At 45.9% G+C, this 19,074-nt stretch overlaps 1 protein-coding gene across 13 annotated transcripts in view; it reads left to right on the top strand.

Moving 5' to 3' along the window:
• Positions 1 to 19,074, top strand: part of Kiaa1217 (KIAA1217 ortholog) — a 295,062-nt gene that overhangs the window by 138,297 nt on the left and 137,691 nt on the right. For all 13 annotated transcript variants that reach the window (XM_052156787.1, XM_052156786.1, XM_052156785.1 and 10 more), the window contains one exon: positions 8,859 to 9,057. In XM_052156787.1, coding sequence (XP_052012747.1) covers positions 8,859 to 9,057 — 199 coding nt within the window. The remainder of the gene's footprint in view (positions 1 to 8,858; positions 9,058 to 19,074) is intronic.

Below are 19,074 nucleotides of genomic sequence, written 5' to 3'. Positions count from 1 at the left end.
TCTGCAGCTGAGAATTCCAGCAGAAGCCAGTGGGGCCTGTGGAGCCACAAGGCTTGTTCAAGCCCTTGCCTGTTTGTTATGCATACATTGCTTGTTTCAGATTGAGGAGGGAAGGGACGCAGCAATTGATTACTTGGAGAATTCACTAAAGGAAACCCTCACCAAAAGAGAAAGCACATTCACAAATGTCAGTCCTGTGAATGGCTGGAAACCTCCGGTAGTTCCCTTCCTAACATACTGTGTTTTAGAAAATTCTAACATGATAAGGAAATACCTACTCATGCTTCCTGAGGCAAAAATGTTTCTTCTTGTTTTTAAAATCTAAAAGAAACATTGTTGTTTCCCATTTTCCTATAACTGATAGGGTTGGACATCAAAAGACAAAACCAACACAAAAAAGATGCTCTGCAGAGATCATGTTTATAGCCTGGTATTCTGCGGAGATCATGTTTATAGCCTGGAATTCTTTAAAGGCATATGTACCCTGCTGCAGCATTCAGGTAATGCAACACATCTGAAGATAACAGTATCATGTTATACATGTCAAAACATTGGGCACCTCTGTTTAAAGGACAAGGACACACCTCTTTGTGCCAGAGCTGTCCTTGTCATCTGTCTGCTGCATCTGTAGAAAGGGACTTGCATGGCCAGGGCAGAAGGCCCCACCCTTGCTCATGACCATGGGCAGCTGCTTGCACAGATGCCAGTGATGGCTCTGGCCAGGCTGGCTATGGGCAGCAAGCAGTTGGCATGTCGGCCCCTACATCCTTCTGATCCGACAATGAAATAGTGCACACAGGGAGGGGAGACTGAAAGAGAAGGTGCGGCTGTACTTAGTTCCACTGCTGAATCGTCGGATTTCACTCCAGACCAAACATGGATGTTTTCACAGGTGAAAAATGTGAATAATGTCTGGCACTCTCAGCGGCAGAGGGAGGAAAGCATTGACATACGAGCCTTGAAGAAACAGGGTATGGGCACAGTTTATCATCGAAAAGTCATCAAAATAAATCCTAGAGAAGAACTAGTAACCTGCGTCCAAACGAAGGAGCGGAAATACTGACTTTTCCGAGCTCAAGGAGAGATAGTTGAAGAGCCTCAGAAGAGTTGCAAGTTTGCATTCAAACAAAGGCTTGGACTTAAACTCCCATTTTCTATATATGGGGCTGAAAGTGCTGTGTGGCTGGAAACCTGTCCTGTGTCTGACATGAAACACCCAGGAAGACACCAACTACTCCATCTTGAGTGGGTTTGTGCCTTCTTCTTGATTGGCAGCAGGATTCTTTTGAGCCTTCACCCATCTTTGTTTTTTTTAAGCTGTTTTATTTGCCTCCTCCACCATTTCTCTGGGTCTCTAGAGTTGAAACCATCTGATAGCCACAAGGTTGGTCTAGCCCCGACTTCTTTCTTACATTTATTTTGCGGTTCACATATCCACTGACATGCTCAGTGTGCTCCCTCCCCCAACCATTATCATAAGGATGGTAAGGAGGAACCCAAGTGGGTCCAGGCTCTGATTTTTTTTCCTAAGAATCACGGAGGCTGTGATTTAGGAAAAAGCAAGAAGCTATCAAAGCTCTAGGCTAGCAGCCCTCAAAGGTGGCTTTGGGTTCTGGAACTCAGCTGAGAATGGCAGATGCCTGGCCTGGACAACAAAAACCTGGCTGGATGCATCCACCCAGGGTGGGTGTTTGTAAGGACAAAAGCCCAGAAGTCTGGTGTGCTCTCCCAAGTTCTTTGTCTTCCTTCCCATCTCCAGTTACAAACTCGAAAGACTTCTGATGTGAAGAAAATGGCGGAAATGGGAAGTCATTGACCACCCCTGGACCAGGGAAAGGGCTCTGTAAACTGAGCCTTGCCCAGACCCTTACTAGTAACCAAATTTTCTTCAATGATGGAAGTGTTGCTGGATTGAAGATGGGAGAGGAGGACAAGATCCTGTGCTTGACTCATGACATGATAATACTTTGCTTGTTCCAAGCAGTGAGCCGGCTCTCTTCAGTTCAAGTGAGAATTTCGACTAGGGTGATTTGAAATTTTCTCAAGCACAAAGTGTCGTGATTCAGTGAAGGAGATAATTAACAAGGCCCAGGAATGAGTCCTTCTGAATACATTTGCATTGTGTTTCTGAGAGCTCTGTGGCAAACTGGGTATTCATTAGGATGAAGGAAAAGTTCATTAAGGCAGTGTTGATTTTTCTTTTCAAAACAGACTGTGATCTGAATACTTTGGCCAAGCAGACATCCCACTGTTCCTGGCAATTAGCGTATCCTAGATAGCTTCATTTCAGATTCATTTTGCTGGACCTCAGCATTTTGGTTTAGAGTTTAAAAAGGTCTGAAAATGAGAAAGAAAAAGCAGTCATTGATGATTAATCTTAGATTTCCTTTCCTCTTTGGCTGCAGTATTTAAATACCACAACATCTCTCTCTCTCTCTCTCTCTCTCTCTCTCTCTCTCTCTCTCTCCTCTCTCTCTCTCTCTCTCACACACACACACACACACACACACACATGCACGCACACGCACAGGCACATGTACAATAAGCACAAACCTGAAACCCTAGTCAAGCATCTAGCTTGTGGTAGATGTTGGAGGAATGTAATGTGAGGGAATCACAGCATTCTCCAGAGTTAGAGCCAGAAAGAAGATCTAACCATGGCCTAGACAAATGTGTGTACAGAGCAGTACTGTAGAGGCCATAGCATGTAGGGTGTCTTAGCTCTTTTCTGCTGGGTGACAGTACCCCTTTCTTCTTTGCATGATATATTGTGTAATGTGTTTGAGTACTGTCGAAAAAAGGAATGTTCAGTTGGAACACATAAGCCAACTGGGACCCAGTAAAGGTTATATGTTGACCAATTCTTGGTAGCCAGTGACCCAGAGCCAGCATCTCTAAGTCCTGGTTAAGTAACTCAGCAATGAGAAGCAGATTCCTAACCTACATACTGGACTTGGAGTCCATCATCTGCTAATTCAGTGTACAAGGCTTAGGCACTGCTTCCCTTGGAGTAAGCACTGTTACGAAGCTACAGGGAGGGCTAAATGAGATTACCACATAGGAGCCATCTGGTCCAGGGCAATAGGACCCTGAGATGGTAGTTTCCTGCCCTCCACCTTCTGTCATCAGGAAGAGATGATGTCTGGGAATTTAGTCAGAGAGTTGTAGATAAAGAGATGGGAGAGCGCCATATGAATCCCCTCACACCATCACCGCTCAGTGAGACAAAGCCCTCCTTAAGGAAGACCACACTTCAGGAAGGGTAAGCGGATTGGCTGATGTGACTGCACACACCACCATGTTCTTCTCATTTGTGTCTGCAGGATTGAGGCGCGTGGTGAACTGGGGAACTCTCTAAAAGGTTGTGATGGAAATGCAGGGAGATCAGTGTCCTGGGTCACCATGAAACAGCAAGGGAAATCCACTCAAGGAAAACACTTGAGTGGCCCAGAGACTGTTCCCATCATCCCCTGCTTCTTCTACAGCTGGGGTTAGCCTGCAGTTCCACAATAGAGACAGCAGAACTAGGCCATGCAAGACCCAGAGAAGTCTTCATCTTAAACAAAATGAGGCCAAAATCCTTCGAGTAGTCTGCCTCCCTTTTAGGGAACATTAAATCCACCCCCTATACCGTGCCTGTGCTTACATATACATGTTATAAACACATGTGGGTGTATACACATGTATTTATATACACGTGGAAGTCAGAAGTCAACATTAGATGTTTTCTTCAGTTGTTATGGACCTTGGTTTTTGTTGAGATGGGGTCTCACAGAACCTGAAGCTTGCTAGCTAGTTGGCTAGGAAGCCACTGGGTCCTCCAGCCCCTGTGTCCCATGTGCTAAGATGATGGATATGGACATGCATACAACTGTGCCAGCTTTTACATGACTGCTGGGGAACTGAACTCAGGTTCAAGTGCTTGTGAAAAGAATATATTCCCAGCTGAGCCATCTCCCCAGGCCCTATTCCTTTCCTATAGCACATAACTTACTAGTTATGATATATATACCATAACTAATAAGGGGTATGAGTTTAGTTTAGTTCTGGAGTTTAAACCCAGGTCATACACTACTTTTGAGCCACAAGGCAGGATCTCTTTTGACTGTTGTGTTTCATTGCCTCAGACTTTTAGAAACTAAGCAGCGCCCCTCTATGTTACAATCCCCCCAGCCACTCAATGCTGTTTGCTTGGTCTCCAGAGAGTTAAGTGCTCTCCCTGGCTGTCGCTCATGTTATAAATCTGAGTAGCGCCTCATCCTGGGCAGGAGGGAGGGATGAGTAAAATTGATTTTACAGTCATCATTTGCTAATGAGATGTAGAATCTTCTGGAAACAGTGGAAGAACAAAACTGGAACTAAGGGCAGAACTAGCCGTAAGCCCCACCCTGTGACATAGCCCACCTCCACCAGTCACTGGAAGCCAAAAGCCTGGACCAAGGACTGGGTACCTCTCGCCTGTGAACCGCCACAAGTCTGTGTGCTCCCTTCGCCTGCCCTCACAGCGGCATGCCCACGTGGCTCTCCCTGGTGACATGTTACAGATGTGTGGCTCCGTTTTGTTGTTTGTTTTGGAGACAGTCCGAGGTTGGCCTCACTTGAGTTGGCTATGTAGCTGAAGATGACTTTGAACTTCTGAGTCTCCTGCCTCCCTCCTCCTCTCAAGCGCTATGGAGCGTCACCATGCCCAGTTCATGTCATCTTAGCAACTGAGCCCATAGCTTTATGTGTGAGGCTGAGTAGCCCAAGTACATGCTTTTTCAATACAGCAGGTCTCGAGCTATCTAATACCAGTGCCAACCATTTATTTCCATTGTCTTTTCTGTGAGCGGAAGATGTCTCAGCAGTAAGTTAGCATCTGAGAGGAAGGTGCAGTGTTTGAGGAAATTGCTAATGTGCAGGGATAGTTGTCAACAATAAACCGAATGACATAAAAAAATCAAGAGAAGTACACATTTTGAACCAAATAGTTTATATATAGGAAGTTAGAAAAGGTATCAGCACTTCCATCTCTTTTTTTATATTTACTTACTACTGTAATGACCCTGAACAAGAGATAGAGATTTGATGGTTCATTTTCTTCGAGGATTATTGCCCATTGCAATGGAAAATAGCAGCTCATCACACGCCTTGTGCCAGCCATAGGATGCTAGGATGTCTACGACAGAAACAGCAAATGCTGCCCCAAGGCTCAGAGGAATATTGTTACTTGCTATTTCGCTGGGCTAAATGAATCCTTCCTCTTCACCGCCCGCCTCTCTGGAGAGAGCACATCTAGCTTGAGAGGCTGCTTAGCATAACTAAGAGGCCCTGTCATTGGTGACCTCAGCCATTTCTCCACATCTTGGTGAGGTAGGCGAGTGAGATTTAGGGCTATTTCTCTAGTCGGATAATGTGCTTGGTTGGATCCCAGACTGAAAGAAAAACAGTCACGAAGAGCATCACTTCATCATAATAGAAGCCAACTTCATAAAAAGTAAATTGGGAAATAATCTGTTTTGGAAGCTTGCACATGGAAACAACGCTACAGGGGCGATCTGCCTGGTAATGGCGTTGTTTCTGGCTGGAATCGTGGTTCACAATCTCATTGGCTTGTAATGGCTGAGTTTCATTTGAATGTGCGGGCATCCCTGGAAGGCACATCACTGCAGATCACAGGCCGGGAAGAACTGACTTCCTGTTTCCCACTGTAGGAGGGTGCAGCGAAGAAGTGTGGCTGTCTGGGTAATGCGGTAGGAGACGATGCCATCGTTATAAAAAGTCCCTTAGTAGTACTGTAATGAAATATAAATGCGGTGGCAGCAGGCAGTGTCTGGCAGGCCAAGGTGTCACCCTGAGAAATTAGGCAGGCCTGATTTAAGGGATGTTTATTGTGGGGGAAGGAAAGGGAGTGGGGACCTGGAAAAAGGATAGAGGCAGAGAAAGAGGGAATAGAAAGGAACAGAAAGAGACAAAAAGAGAGAGGCAGGGAAGGGGAGAGAGAGAGAGAGAGCCTAGGTTCTTGGGAGGAGTCTAGCGGAATCATCTGGTTACGAACAGGCATCACATACAATTGTGGCTTCACTCAAGGATTAGTAGCTAAATCATTAAAGCAGGAAAGGCAACATAATTTTCAGCATCTCTTGATTCAAATAAAAACCCTCCAGATATATCCAGAGGAGTATCAAATAAGTGCAGATCACTGGGTGCCAGGGCTCTCCATGACTGTTCAGATCGCTCCCAAGGAAGCCGCAGTGCTCAGTGCATTGTGTTAAGTGCCTGACGGAAGGGCATTCTCAGGCAGCAGGAAGGGAACCAAGGAATGCAACAAACCTACAAGCCCGGCTCTGGGAGACAGCCTGTTCCCTACCACTGCCCCACCCCCACCCCCACCCCCACCCCCACCCCCCACCCCCACTCCCATCCCCAGCTCCTTTGGCATCTTAGTAAAAGTCAGCTGCCTGGTTGCTCTACATGAGTTTGCCTCCCACAAGATGTCTGAAGTCATGCGGTGTAGGTCAGCATTGGCCCAGGGGAGATGGGAAGATTGAGACCACGCGTCCATTTTCTAGGGTTCACCAAGTTCCCTAGCTTTTCTCTGCTCTATGAAGTTCCGTGACTCCTCCTCTCTGCCCTTTCGGCCTGTATCCTTATCTCTAGTCTCTATCCAGAAGCCACTGTCATCAAGGAAAGCATCATTATCCTGTCACCATCCACCCCTCTCCCTGTCTGAAGAGTCGTGCCACTCCATTACCTTTTGGTCAGCTGAGACTTCTTACTGTGATCCCTCTTGCTCTGTCCCCCATACATGTCCAGCCCCACGACTTCTCTCTGTCCCTCGGACTTTGCAGGAACTGGTCCACACAACCAGAATGCGTTTCTGGACTTTTCCCTTATACTCTAGCTCAGACCCTCTCTCCAATTTCTTTCTTCCTAGATATCAACCTATACATGTTTCTGACTCTAGATATGCACACCAACTTCTACCACCAATCTTGGACGACAAATTTCCTCTGATTGCACCCCCATCTCTCATGGATCTTTTTAGAGACAGTCATCATCTGTGTAGCCCTGGCTGTGCTGGAACTCAATCTGTAGACCAGGGTGGCCCCACTCTGATATTCAGTCTCCAGTGCTTGAACTAAAGGTGTCTGCTACCACACCCAGCCTTCCCCCTTCTCTTGTCTTTTCTTTTTCTTTCTTTCTTTCTTTCTTTCTTTCTTTCTTTCTTTCTTTCTTTCTTTCTTTCTTTCTTTCTTTCTTTCTTTCTTTCTTTCTTTCTTTCTTTTTGTTTTTTGGTTTTTTTTTTTTTTTTTTTTTTTTTTTTTGGTTTTTTGAGACAGGGTTTCTCTGTGTAGCCCTGGCTGTCCTGGAACTCACTCTGGAGACCAGGCTGGCCTCGAACTCAGAAATCCACCCGCCTCTGCCTCCCAAGTGCTGGAATCCCCCTTCTCTTTAATGTATGTCTCCTTATGGATTATAGACACCATGAGGAAAAGTCACATCTTCATGCAGTGTCAGTCTCTCCTTAGTCCCAAGCATGGCACCTAGAGCATAGAAGTGGGGTTCTGATGGATAGTCGCTGAAAGTGAATGAATATACCACACAATTCATATTTATACTTTTACCATAATTCCCTTGGGTTATTTATGGCTCTCCATACACATCCCCAATTAATTCAGGAGCTCTTTGACATCTCCCAGTGCCCAACACCCTGATTTCTGGACAGTGCTGACCCCCACGGTTTATGTTTGGGGAGTATTATCTATTAGCAGATAATGGACATTTGACATACTCACTCCCTAGCGTAGCAGTCTAAACAGGTAGTTCATAGTGAAATTGTGTTAGGCAGTGTGTAGGTGGGGTTATTACTTGTCTGCAGATTAACAAGGGAGATAAAAACCAAGCTAGACAATTTACTTAGTGTCCTCTGCCTCAGAACAGAAACAGTCAGCGGTGATATTAACATCTCCCTCCCTGTGTAGCTTTACTGAATTATAAACACATTTTTTGTCTCTTTTGTTCATTGTTTTGATTTGTTTATTTGCTTGTTTGGTTTGGTTGGAGGAGGGCAGGATTTCTCTGTGTTGCCCTGGATGTACGCTGTAGACCAGGCTGGCCTTGAATCCATATACCTCCCCACCTCTGCCTTCTGAGCGCTAAGATTAAGCCACCACGCTTGGACAAGTTTAATTTAATTTAATTTAACATATGTTTATTAGTGTGTGTCTGTATGGATGTCTGTGCATGACTGTTGCATGACTAAGACCTCGAGAGGCCAGAAGAGAGTCCCCCTAGAACTGGAGGTACAGGGTGGTTGTGTGCTGCTGTGTGAGTCCTGAGAATTGAACCTGGGTTCATCAGCTCCCGCCTCCTGGTTGGTGCCCTATTTGAGTTCCTGCCTGACTTCATTTGATGGTGAACATGATGAGGCGAGTTTCATGTAGTAGCCAGTGGATATTAACCCTGGAGCCATCTCTCCAGCTTCTGACGTCAGTTCTTTATAGAAAACTGTGAAGACAAGTTCACTCTAGTGTGAACCTAATATCCACATTGGGCACAGTCCCGGCTGTTATATCTTAACTGTAAGTATCTGCTTGGCAGAGGTGATGATTCTCCACCAGTCTTTCCTATAGTTCAGGTTTGTCCCCATCCTATGCCATTTATAAGGTAGATATCTAGTGATTATGATTCATAATGGGATCATCAAGGACTTATTTTTCCAGAGATGTATACTACTGACTCACAGAGTAATCCTTATGGTGGTTTTCTTCCTGCCCAGGGCTAGCATTGGCGATATCAGAGCAATAATAAGTCAATATTAATAAATAATAAATAATGCTTTCCTATAACCCTTTCTTTTAAAATATCTTTTGCAGACAAAAAGTCCCAAGCTGTCCCACAGTCCTCACCCTCCCAATTTGGGGGATCCGGTTGAGCATTTATCAGAGACATCTGGTGACTCTTTGGAAGCCATGTCTGAGGGAGAAGTACCAAGTCCTTTTGCTAGAGGCAGTCGGACTCGGGCCAGCCTTCCTGTGGTGAGGTCGACCAATCAAACGAAGGAAAGATCTCTGGGTAAGCTTCCACAGCAGTTTGGCCCGCATGCCTGTCTTACTGCATGTGCAAGTTGTTATGCTTCTGAGCACCTGCCCCTGGACTCAGATATCAGTTTGATCTTACTCTGCAAATGCTGACCCTAGAAGACTCGCTGGTTTAATATTGTGATAGTTTTCCATCACCAACAATTACCCTACATACTGTTGCGTAAGGCAGAAAGATTTATTTTGGTTCACTGTTTTAAAGATTTTAGTCCTTGCTTGGCTGGCTCCATTGCTTCCCTTTTGGGCCTGTGGGAAGGTAGTGATTATAGAGGAGCAAAATGGCTCGCCTCCCAGCAGGAAGGGGGCTCTCATTCCCTAATCTACCATTTCATTCCTATGGGGAGAACAGACGTTATGGTGGAGAATGTGGCAGAACAGAACTCTGCTTGGGATGCGGATAAGGACAGTAAGGGCCGAGGGTCTCCAGTGATCTTTCTTTCATGTGACTCTACTGTCCCAAGGTGCCATCACCTCCTAGGATTGCTGCAGGCTGGTAGACAAGCCCTTTAGCTACAGGTCTTTGTGAGGTCTTTCAGATCCAAAGAAAATCAATATCAAGTTGTGCAAGCTAGTTTTATGTCAACCTGGCACAAGCTAGAGTCACTGGGGGGAGGGGAGTCTCAACTGAGAAAATGCGTCTATAAAATCAGGCTGTGAGCAAGCCTATGGGACATTTTCTTAGTTATTGATGCAGGAGGACTCACGACATTATGGGTGGTGCCATCTCTGGGCTGGTGGTTCTGGGTTCTATAAGGAAGCAGGAAGCAGGAAGCAGGCTTATAAAGTCGTGTGATGCGAGCCAGTAAGTAGCACCTTTCTCTGGCCTCTGCATCAGCTCCTGCCTCCAGGTTCCTGCCTGTGTGAGTTCCTGTCCTGTCTTCATTCCATGATGAACAGTGATGTGGATGTGTAAGCTCAATAAACCCTGTCTGTCCCAGCTTGCTTTGATCATGGTGTTTCATCACAGCAATAGTAACCCTGACTAAGACACTTGTGTTAACACTTGCGGAAGTCGGGGCTGTTCCTAGGGCTAGGCTCACTCTGAATTGTCTAGGGTTTTCTTTCTTTCTTTCTTTCTTTCTTTTTTTTTAAATTTTATTTATTTATTGTATTTCTAAGTACACTGAAATTATCTTCAGACACCCCAGGACAAGGGAATAACAAAGGGGTGAACTAGAAGGGAGCCCATCCTCACCTCGCAGACCACACCCCAATCAGTCCCAGAAGGTACAATGCTTGGGGCGTGAACCCTGAGAAGAGGCTTTTCTTAGTCTCTCTGGATGGCTCCTCTCCCCATCTGGTTTGAGAACATAAATGAGGGGCTTCTGAGGTGTGGGACGCGGCTTTCCCTAGAGGGGGGAAGTTTTACCAAGAGGAAAAAGAGTTCTTTTTGTCTTTACCTCAGCCATTCCTCCCCTGAATCAGAAGTTCACTTTTTATCTTCTGTTCCCTTTCTCACCCCCTTAACAAAACGTGCAGGTTATAGGGTGTAGCTCTTCTTGTCCTCTGTGCTGGTGTTTCGTGTGCTGTTCCCCAACATTTTAAGGGTTTCACTTAATGCTTGTGTTTGCAGACAGGTGGAGTTGGGAGAAGAGGGGGCAGATAAGGGGTCCTTGCAGAAGACAACTGAATTCTGCCACATAAAACCTAGCAGGCTGTTGTTGGGAGAGTAAGGAGAAGCTAGGTGTGAGTTAGTGCCCTGATTTTGATTCCTTATTGCAGAGACTGTCCAGAGCAGACTGGCTTCAGATGCCATTCTGCCTATTCAGACAAACCTTAGCCCAAACCAAGCAACGCTTATGTTATTTGTGTGGTTTCAGACATTACCCTAGCTATCTTAAAAGGCACATTGTTGCTTATGTTATCAATACTACTAATATTTTTAAAATTTTCCCCGGTTATGTTTACTGTTATTTGCTACTGTTTTGGGTGTTTGTGGGACATGTGTGGGAAGGGTACATGTGTGGGTGCGGGTGCCCACGTGCCCTGGCATGCGGGAGGAGGCCAGAGATAACCTTTCTACCTTCTTTGAGAGGCAGAGTCGTATTTATGCTGGGCTGAGTATTGTTGGGTGGAGTATTCCAGGCTAGCTGACTGGCCCTAGTGCTCTGGGCCAGCTCTCATTGCACTAAGAGTGCTAGGATCTGGCTTGGAGAGATGGCTCAATGGTTAAGAACACTGGTCGCTCTTCCAGAGGTCCTGAGTTCAATTCCCAGCAACCACATGGTGGCTCACAACCATCTGTAATGGATCTGATGCCCTCTTCTGATGTATCTGAAGACAGCTACAATGTATTTATTAATTATTATTATTATTATGTATTAATAGGTCTTTTTAAAAAGTTTCTTTAAAACATATTTTTTTAAAACAGAGTGCTGGGATTATAGACACCTGCCACCACATGGCACTCACTTCATGTGAGTTCTGAAACTCGAACCCAGGTCGTCAGGCTTGCCTGGCAGGTACCTTTTTCCAACCTGTGGCGCCATCTCTCTAGCCCTTCATTTGCTTTTTAACTGGACACATACACAAGGTTCAGTGTGGAGTATGCTAATGTAAATGGTGTATGTAAGTAAAAGGTACGTTATGATCAAGTAAAAACACCTAATATTTTATTATTTCATCTCCAAATAAATCTTAAACTAAGATGTAATAATTCCGTGTACTTTTGAGGTGCATTGTGACGTTTTGTCACAAGTGCACAGTGGGTCCCAACGTGTCGGGGCGATTAACATCTCTATTGTCTTCTTATCGGCATTCCTGGTATTCGTAATACACAATCATTATTGTAACACGTGGACCGCTTGTGGCTCTGCACACCATGCTGGCCAGAGGCTCTGCTGATGTCTCTGCCGCCCCAACCTTACTGCATGTGCTTTGCTGCAGCAAGAACTCAGTATCGATTCTAACACTGAATTTCAAGCTGGCTGTGATCATGAGCACCAGAAATCCCAGTACTTATGAGGCTAAGATTTCTTGAGTGTGGAGTGAGAGTGGGTAATAGAACAACTTTGAGACCAGTTTGGATTGCGTTGGACCTGGCTATCCTAGTACTAACTGACGGACTAACTGGCTCTATAGACCAGGCTGGCTCTGAACTCACAAAAATCCACCTGCCTCTGCCTCCTGAGTGCTGGGATTAAAGGCATGTGCCATCACAGGAAATACTCCGTGTGTGTGTGTGTGTGTGTGTGTGTGTGTGTGTGTATTTATGGCCTGGCATTTAAATCACAGAATCAGGAAGTCCGAGCCCTAGATCTCCTTAGCTGCATCTTACAGTGCTGTCTCTGAGACTCCAGGGGCTTGCACGCAACTTGGGAGAGAGAACACTGCTCCGGACCCTGTGAAGACAGACTGAGCCTTCCTATAGCCTCCAGGCTGCAGCTTCCACCTGGATTAAAGAGCATTGTGCTTTCTTAGCCACAGTCACCCCTGAGGCGGGAGCCAGGCTGGGAGTGGAATTTCTCTTTTGTGCTTTGCAGGAAATGGGGTGGGGGTGTGTGGGGGGTGTCAGGTCTCTGTGAAGATTGCCCCTGCTTTGCCAAATAAAGTAAAGATAAGAAGCTCCTGTGTGCCTTCCCCCATCCCTGGGAACCTGAGCCTGCTGGATAATGGACCCTTTGTCTTCAAGGGAGGAATTTCCTCTGGCTGTCGGGCAGCTGGCCTTGCAGGTGGATACCTGCCCAGCACGGGAACCCCTCCTGCAGGAGAGAGAAGAGGCCCGGAAGCATTGACAGCCGGGCTCAAGGGATTACCCAGGGGACATTTCTGGTTCCCTGTGCTTCTGTAAACTGCTCAGCCTCAATCTAAAGCCAGTCTTTCTGCCAAGGGCCTATAAACACGTAGTCACAGCAAGTTAGAGATTTATTCAAGAGGTTCAATTCCGTTACCTCAATAAGGGCCATTTAATGTGTGAATTTTCCAACTTCTGGAGAGAAACAAAGGGACACCAGAGAGGAGAGGACAGGAGATGAGAGACTTAAGAAGCTCTTCAAAGGGAGGCTACCCATGGCCTCAGAAAATGAGGGCTTTGGGCCAGCAATGCTAATGCTGCCCTTGACTGCCTCCTTGTGGCCAATTTAGGAATTTCCTCTGGGATGCACCTGGTGCCATTGACTGGGGTTGATGAGCCTGTGGAATGAAGGGGAAATGTGAATCACCAGGACCTGCAAACACACTTTCCTTTCCAAGGTCCTTACTCAGCCTTGCCTTGATTAAGGAAATCCCCTTGTGTCTGGTCTTATTTAACACAAAGACACACAGAACAGCCCCAGGAGTCCCAGTACAGAGAGCTAGAAGTGTAGCTGTAATACCCACCCCTCCCCCCACCTCCCCTAACTTAGAGGCATGGCCTTGTAAACCCTTGTTGGTGCTGTTTGGAAGCTCTGTGTGTCTTTGAGTATCTCTGTGTTGTCATATCGGTCAGAATTGAGAATTTTAATGAATCCTCCTAACATAGTAGCAGCTAGATCAGCAGTTCTCAACCTGTGGGTAGCATCCATAGGAAAACACATATTTCAGATGGTCCTAGGAACTCAGACACTGCTTGGCAGCAACAATTACAGTTATGAAGTAGGAATGAAAGTAATTTGTGGTATGGGGTCACCACAACATTAGGAACTGTATTAAAGAACACTGTTAAGAGCCATGGATAGAAATGTATCGGTTTGTCCACTACCTTGATCTTTATAATTCTGACCACCCCTTCCCCTCTTAATTAATTAAAAAAAAAAAAAAGTTTAGGCCTGGAATGTTGGCCCAGCTGACAGCCCTGCCCTGCCGTGTTGTCACCACCTAGCTGCCGCTAGAGCTTACTGTTGGTGTTATACATGCTCTGGGGTTAGACAGGCAGTGGTGAGAAATCACCATTGTGCATAATAGAAAGTATTTTCTCTGCCCCAAAGATATTCTGTAGTCTGCCCATTTATCCTTCAATTCTCACCAACTCCTGACCACAAGTGAGCTCTCCTTTCACTGTTGTTAGAGTTTGCTTTTTCTAGGACGTCCTACAGTTAGAATGAGACAGTTTGGCCCTTTGAGATTAACAGCAGAGTAGTACACACTTAACTTTCTTCTGTATCGTTTGGCTGCTGGCAGGTAATTTCCCTTTAGCACTAAATAATATCCCATCATCTAGATCTATCAGTTTGTCCATATTCACCCACTGTGGTGGTTTGAATACTCTTGGCCCAGGGAATGGCGCTATTAGGAGGTGTGGCTTTATTGGAGTAGGTGTGTCACTGTGGGCGTTGCTTTTTTTTTTTTTTTAAGATTTATTTATTTATTATATGTAAGTACACTGTAGCTGTCTTCAGACATTCCAGAAGAGGGCATCAGATCTTGTTACAGATGGTTGTGAGCCACCATGTGGTTGTTGGGATTTGAACTCAGGACCTTTGGAAGAGCAGACAGTGCTCTTAACCGCTGAGCCATCTCTCCAAGGCATTGGCTCTAAGACCCTTATCCTAGCTGCCTTTGGAACAAGAGGTGAAACTCTCAGCTCCTCCAGCCCCATGTCTGCTTGGAGGCTGTCATGCTCTCACCTTGATGATAATGGACTGAACCTCTGTAAGCCAGCCCCAATTAAATGTTGTCTTTTATAAGAGTTGCCTTGGTAGCAGTGTCTGTGTACAGCAGTAAAATCCAAACTAAGACACCCTCCAATAGACATCTTGGTTGATTTCAAGTTTGGATAGTTATGAATAAAGTTGCTGAGAACATCTGTGTGTAGGTTTCTTTGACTAAATTCCAGATAGCAGGATTATAGATCCTATGAGGAGGTTTTTTAAAATTTGGCTTCATTGTGGATCCCTTTAAAGGGATCCTTTAAGGGTAACTCTTACAGGATTTATTTTTATGTCTGTGTGTACACGCACATGCACCTGAGTGTAGATACCTGCAGAGGCCAGAGAGTGTGTCAGATCCCTGGGGCTGAAGCTTTGTGAGTCAGTCACCCAGTGTGGTTACTAGAAACCACATTCAGGCCATCTGCAACAGCAGGGGTGCCCTCTTAACTACAGTGCTGTCTCTTTAGCTCCCACCATGGGTTTTTGAATTAACTCTTGCGTTTCAAAAACATTAGATCAAGGTGTTGTGAGTTGTGGCTGCTGAGGTATTGGTAGAGACCTTGACCTCTGCACTAGAGGCTGCTGCACCTGTGATTTTTATAGCACTGCCTCCACAGATATCACGCAGGGATGTGAGACGCCATTGCTGCCTGACCCTGGCCACAGAGCCTGGGATGGGACCAGACCCTGGTTACCTTTTTGTAGCTGTGACAAAACATCATGACCAAAAGCAACTTATGTGAGGAAGAGTTTATTTTGGCTTGTGGTTCCAGAGGGAGAATCCGTAACACCAGAGAGACATGACAGCAGGTGGCCAGAACAGGAAACTGAGAGATCACATCTCAGAGGCACACGAGGAACAGAGTGTAAACCGCAAATGTGGTGAGACTAGGAATTTCCAGAGCCCACCCCTTGATGGTGCGTCCTCCAGCCAGGCTCCATGTCACAGTCCTAAAAGACCCATAACCTCCCCCATACAGTTGGAGACCACCTACTGGGGACCCAGTGTTCAAATACAGGAGCCCCTGGGGGTGGGGAATGGGCGGCACTTTTATGCAAACTTCAACAGGCTGAGTGGAAAAACCTGTTCTGCCTTACACTTCTGTATGGAACACACTTTGTCTTTGTAGTTCTTCTCAGGCTGTGCTGTGTGGAGGCTTGGCACCCTGATGGTTGTTGACTCTGAACTGGACAGACCTCAAACTCCTTCCCTCCCTGAAGTAGAGGAAGCCTTTACACACTTGCCCAGAGATAAACCTGCTGAGTGTATAATTCTTCTATGTGACTAATTCTATGTTGCTTCTGTGTATGTCTACAGTGGGAGGAATGTTGAGGGGCTAAGAATGGTTTATTCTCCAAAGGACTCCTAGCACATGTATTTGGAGAGGAATTAAAAGCGGCAGGGCATACATAAACACATGTATGCATATTCACTGTGTATGTTCACGTACCATAAATATAAGCCATTCTCTGTATTTGCTGGCTCTGAATCCTTTGATATAATCAGCTACAGACCAGAATTATTACAGGGCTGTAGATATAGCTCAGTAGTACAGTTCTTGCCTAGCATGTCCAAGAACCTCGGTTCACTCCCAGACCTAAAATAAAAGTCTTTGAACAAAAGTAAGTTGAATCTGTGCCGTCAGGGGCTCCAGCCATCTAAGGAAACACTCGCTGAAGTTCTCAACAGAACTCCATGACATTCCTCCTTCACCCCCTTTTCAGTGAAAAATAGAAAGGATTAAAAGAAAGCTACTCCCCTCCCCCAAATATGAAAACCGTTGTCCAGTAGAGTTTGGTTTATGAAATAATTTCCATGAAAAATCACCGCACTGATATTGGGTCCGCAGTTTAATGATGGAGTAGTGTCTGTTTAATCATGGCGCCGTCTGGAATGAGGCGGTAGGTAGGGTTGGTGTCTGGCTGCTCCTTAGTTGGCCTTCGGGGAAAGAGTAGCCACAGGATGTTCCCACCGCTCTGTGTGCCCTCAGGAATTTGCAAATGAGACTCCGGAAAATAAGAACGGCAGCGGCAGCGGCTTCCTTGGGTACAGCCAGATTCCGGAAGGTTGGCCATACTCTAGACAGCTTTAGAGAGCAGCCCTGAATAAGCCCAGCAGAGGTCCTGCATGTGTGTAAACATAGGCCAAAAAACCACCAAAAATGATTTAAAACAGTATAGAAGGGTTTAGGCCAGATGAAGGACCATATCTGTCAAGTGGGGGTGGATTGCTGAGTGTGGCTGTTCTACTGCAAGGCGTCCACGTTGATGGTGACTGCAAATCTCCCTGAGAGATTTAAAGAAAAGAGGCCCAGGGAGTCAGAGCCTGCATCCCAGCGCAAGACTGGGTAGGAGGTAGGAGTGAGAAAACACCCGTCTCTGTCTCCAAAGGTGGAAGTCACCAGTGTGGTTGGTAACTGAAAGGACCCAGGGCGCATGCGCGCTTGTGTGTGTGTGTGTGTGTGTGTGTGTGTGTGTGTTCACCAGTGTGTGTACCACACAACCCTGAAGCCTTCAAGCTTTCAGGGATTCTCCTCTGCCTCCCATCTCCTCGTGAAAGCACTGGGATTATAGATGCTCACTACTGCCCGCAGCATTTACATGGGTCTAGGGAACTTGAATTCAGATGCCCATATTTGTCTGGCAAGTGATTTACCCATTGAGCCATCACCCGGAGCCTGATGTCTAAAGTGTGTTTGACATGTGTTTTCCCAAGGGTTCGTATGTTCGTATGTTTGACATGTGTTTTCCCAAGTGTTCGTCAGAGGTTGCAATGCAGTATCATATTGGGCCGGAGCGATGGCTCGGCAGTTAAGAGCGCATACTACTTGCCCTGTTTTGGAAGACTGGGCTCAGTTCCCAGCATGGATAGGCACCTGTGTTCTTGGGTGCGCACAGAAAGGTATGAATGCACTTAATTAAAAATAATAAAAATATAAATGAAATTAATGTTATAAAAACAGAGAATTTAAAAAGATTGTTTTGTAGCAAGTATATAGCTTTGGGTATATACATACACACACACACACACACACACACACACACACATATATATATCCTTGATGATCTTAGGGCATCGTTAAAGCAAGTGGAGTCCTAGATCATCAGGTCCACTGCCCTGGCCTGCGTGGCATAGTGGGTAGCTAAGCTGAGGGTGTGATTTGCACACCCTTATCCTCTCGTTGTGTGTCTCCTCTGTTGTAGAGGCAGAAAAATGGGCCATCCCAGCACTCTGGACATGCTTGGGTCTGAGGAGTGGGTGGGTGGCGCATCAGCTGAGCATGTTCACAGGTTCCTTTAGTTTCTCCTGCCTCTGTCCCCATCCATCACCAGGCTGGTGTGGTTGTGGGGTTCAGGTCCCAGGAGTCCATTTCTGTAGCACTGGCGATCTGGTGTGGTCAGGTACTGGGACACTGCTGGCAGCTCCTGATATTACCAGGTCATACCTGCCCAAGGTGGCAAGAAGCTCCTGCTTTGGCCGATTCTGCAGTAGCCCAGTTAAAAATCCAATTTGCTGTTTCTGTAAGCCATTTGATAAGTCTGTATTGACCTTAACTAGCAACCGACTCAGTTGTTTGCACTTGCATGCTGACTGATTTTTCTCTATTTACATATTGTGTTGCTATAGTAGCTTTGTTCCAGAAAATGCGAAAGTACTGTTAGGTGCACACTGCCTCCATCTAGAGGCTGGTCAGTGAACTGCAAGTGGGTTGAGCAGCAGTCTGGGACTTTCTCAGAGATAAAACAGTTTCATGAAATGAGCTGATGTTAAATAAAATATAAGATGAAATAAAATAATAAAAATAAAGTAAAACTCTGTGCACAGCCCAAGAGACATCAAATACACTGAACTGCCCACCAAGAAAAAAAAAAAAGAAACAGAAGTTATAAAGTCATGAACAAATCTCCTCTACAAAACAAGCCGCTTTAGGTTAACAAAAATGGTGGCTCTCACACACCCTAAATGGGACGACTTTATCAAAACCTCCCTTAAGAGCTCAGGGATCAGCCGGGCGGTGGTGGCACACACCTGTAATCCCAGCACTCTGGGAGGCAGAGGCAGGCAGATTTCTGAGTTGGAGGCCAGCCTGGTCTACAGAGTGAGCTCCAGGACAGCCAGGGCTATACAGAGAAACCCTGTCTCGAAACAAACAAACAAAAAAAAGCGCTCAGGGATCTATGTAAACGAGGAGGGAGAAATTGTAAGAGACAGAGATGGTGGGGGGACGCACAAGACTATGTGAGTGAAATTCCGCATCGTCTAGTCACAGCAGAGCTGATGTTCGAATGAACTCAGAGATGGTGGCAGGACGCACAAGACTATGTGAGTGAAATCCAGACAAAATCCCAGCCCAGAGGAGGGGTGGCCGCAAAGCGCTAACCCAACCATGAGTTGTTAGTAATTGATGCCTGCTGGAAGAGAG

The sequence above is a fragment of the Apodemus sylvaticus genome, chromosome 14, assembly GCF_947179515.1.
Source record: "Apodemus sylvaticus chromosome 14, mApoSyl1.1, whole genome shotgun sequence".
In the NCBI taxonomy this organism is placed as follows: Eukaryota; Metazoa; Chordata; class Mammalia; order Rodentia; family Muridae; genus Apodemus; species Apodemus sylvaticus.
This window is presented reverse-complemented; position numbering and strand designations above follow the sequence as displayed.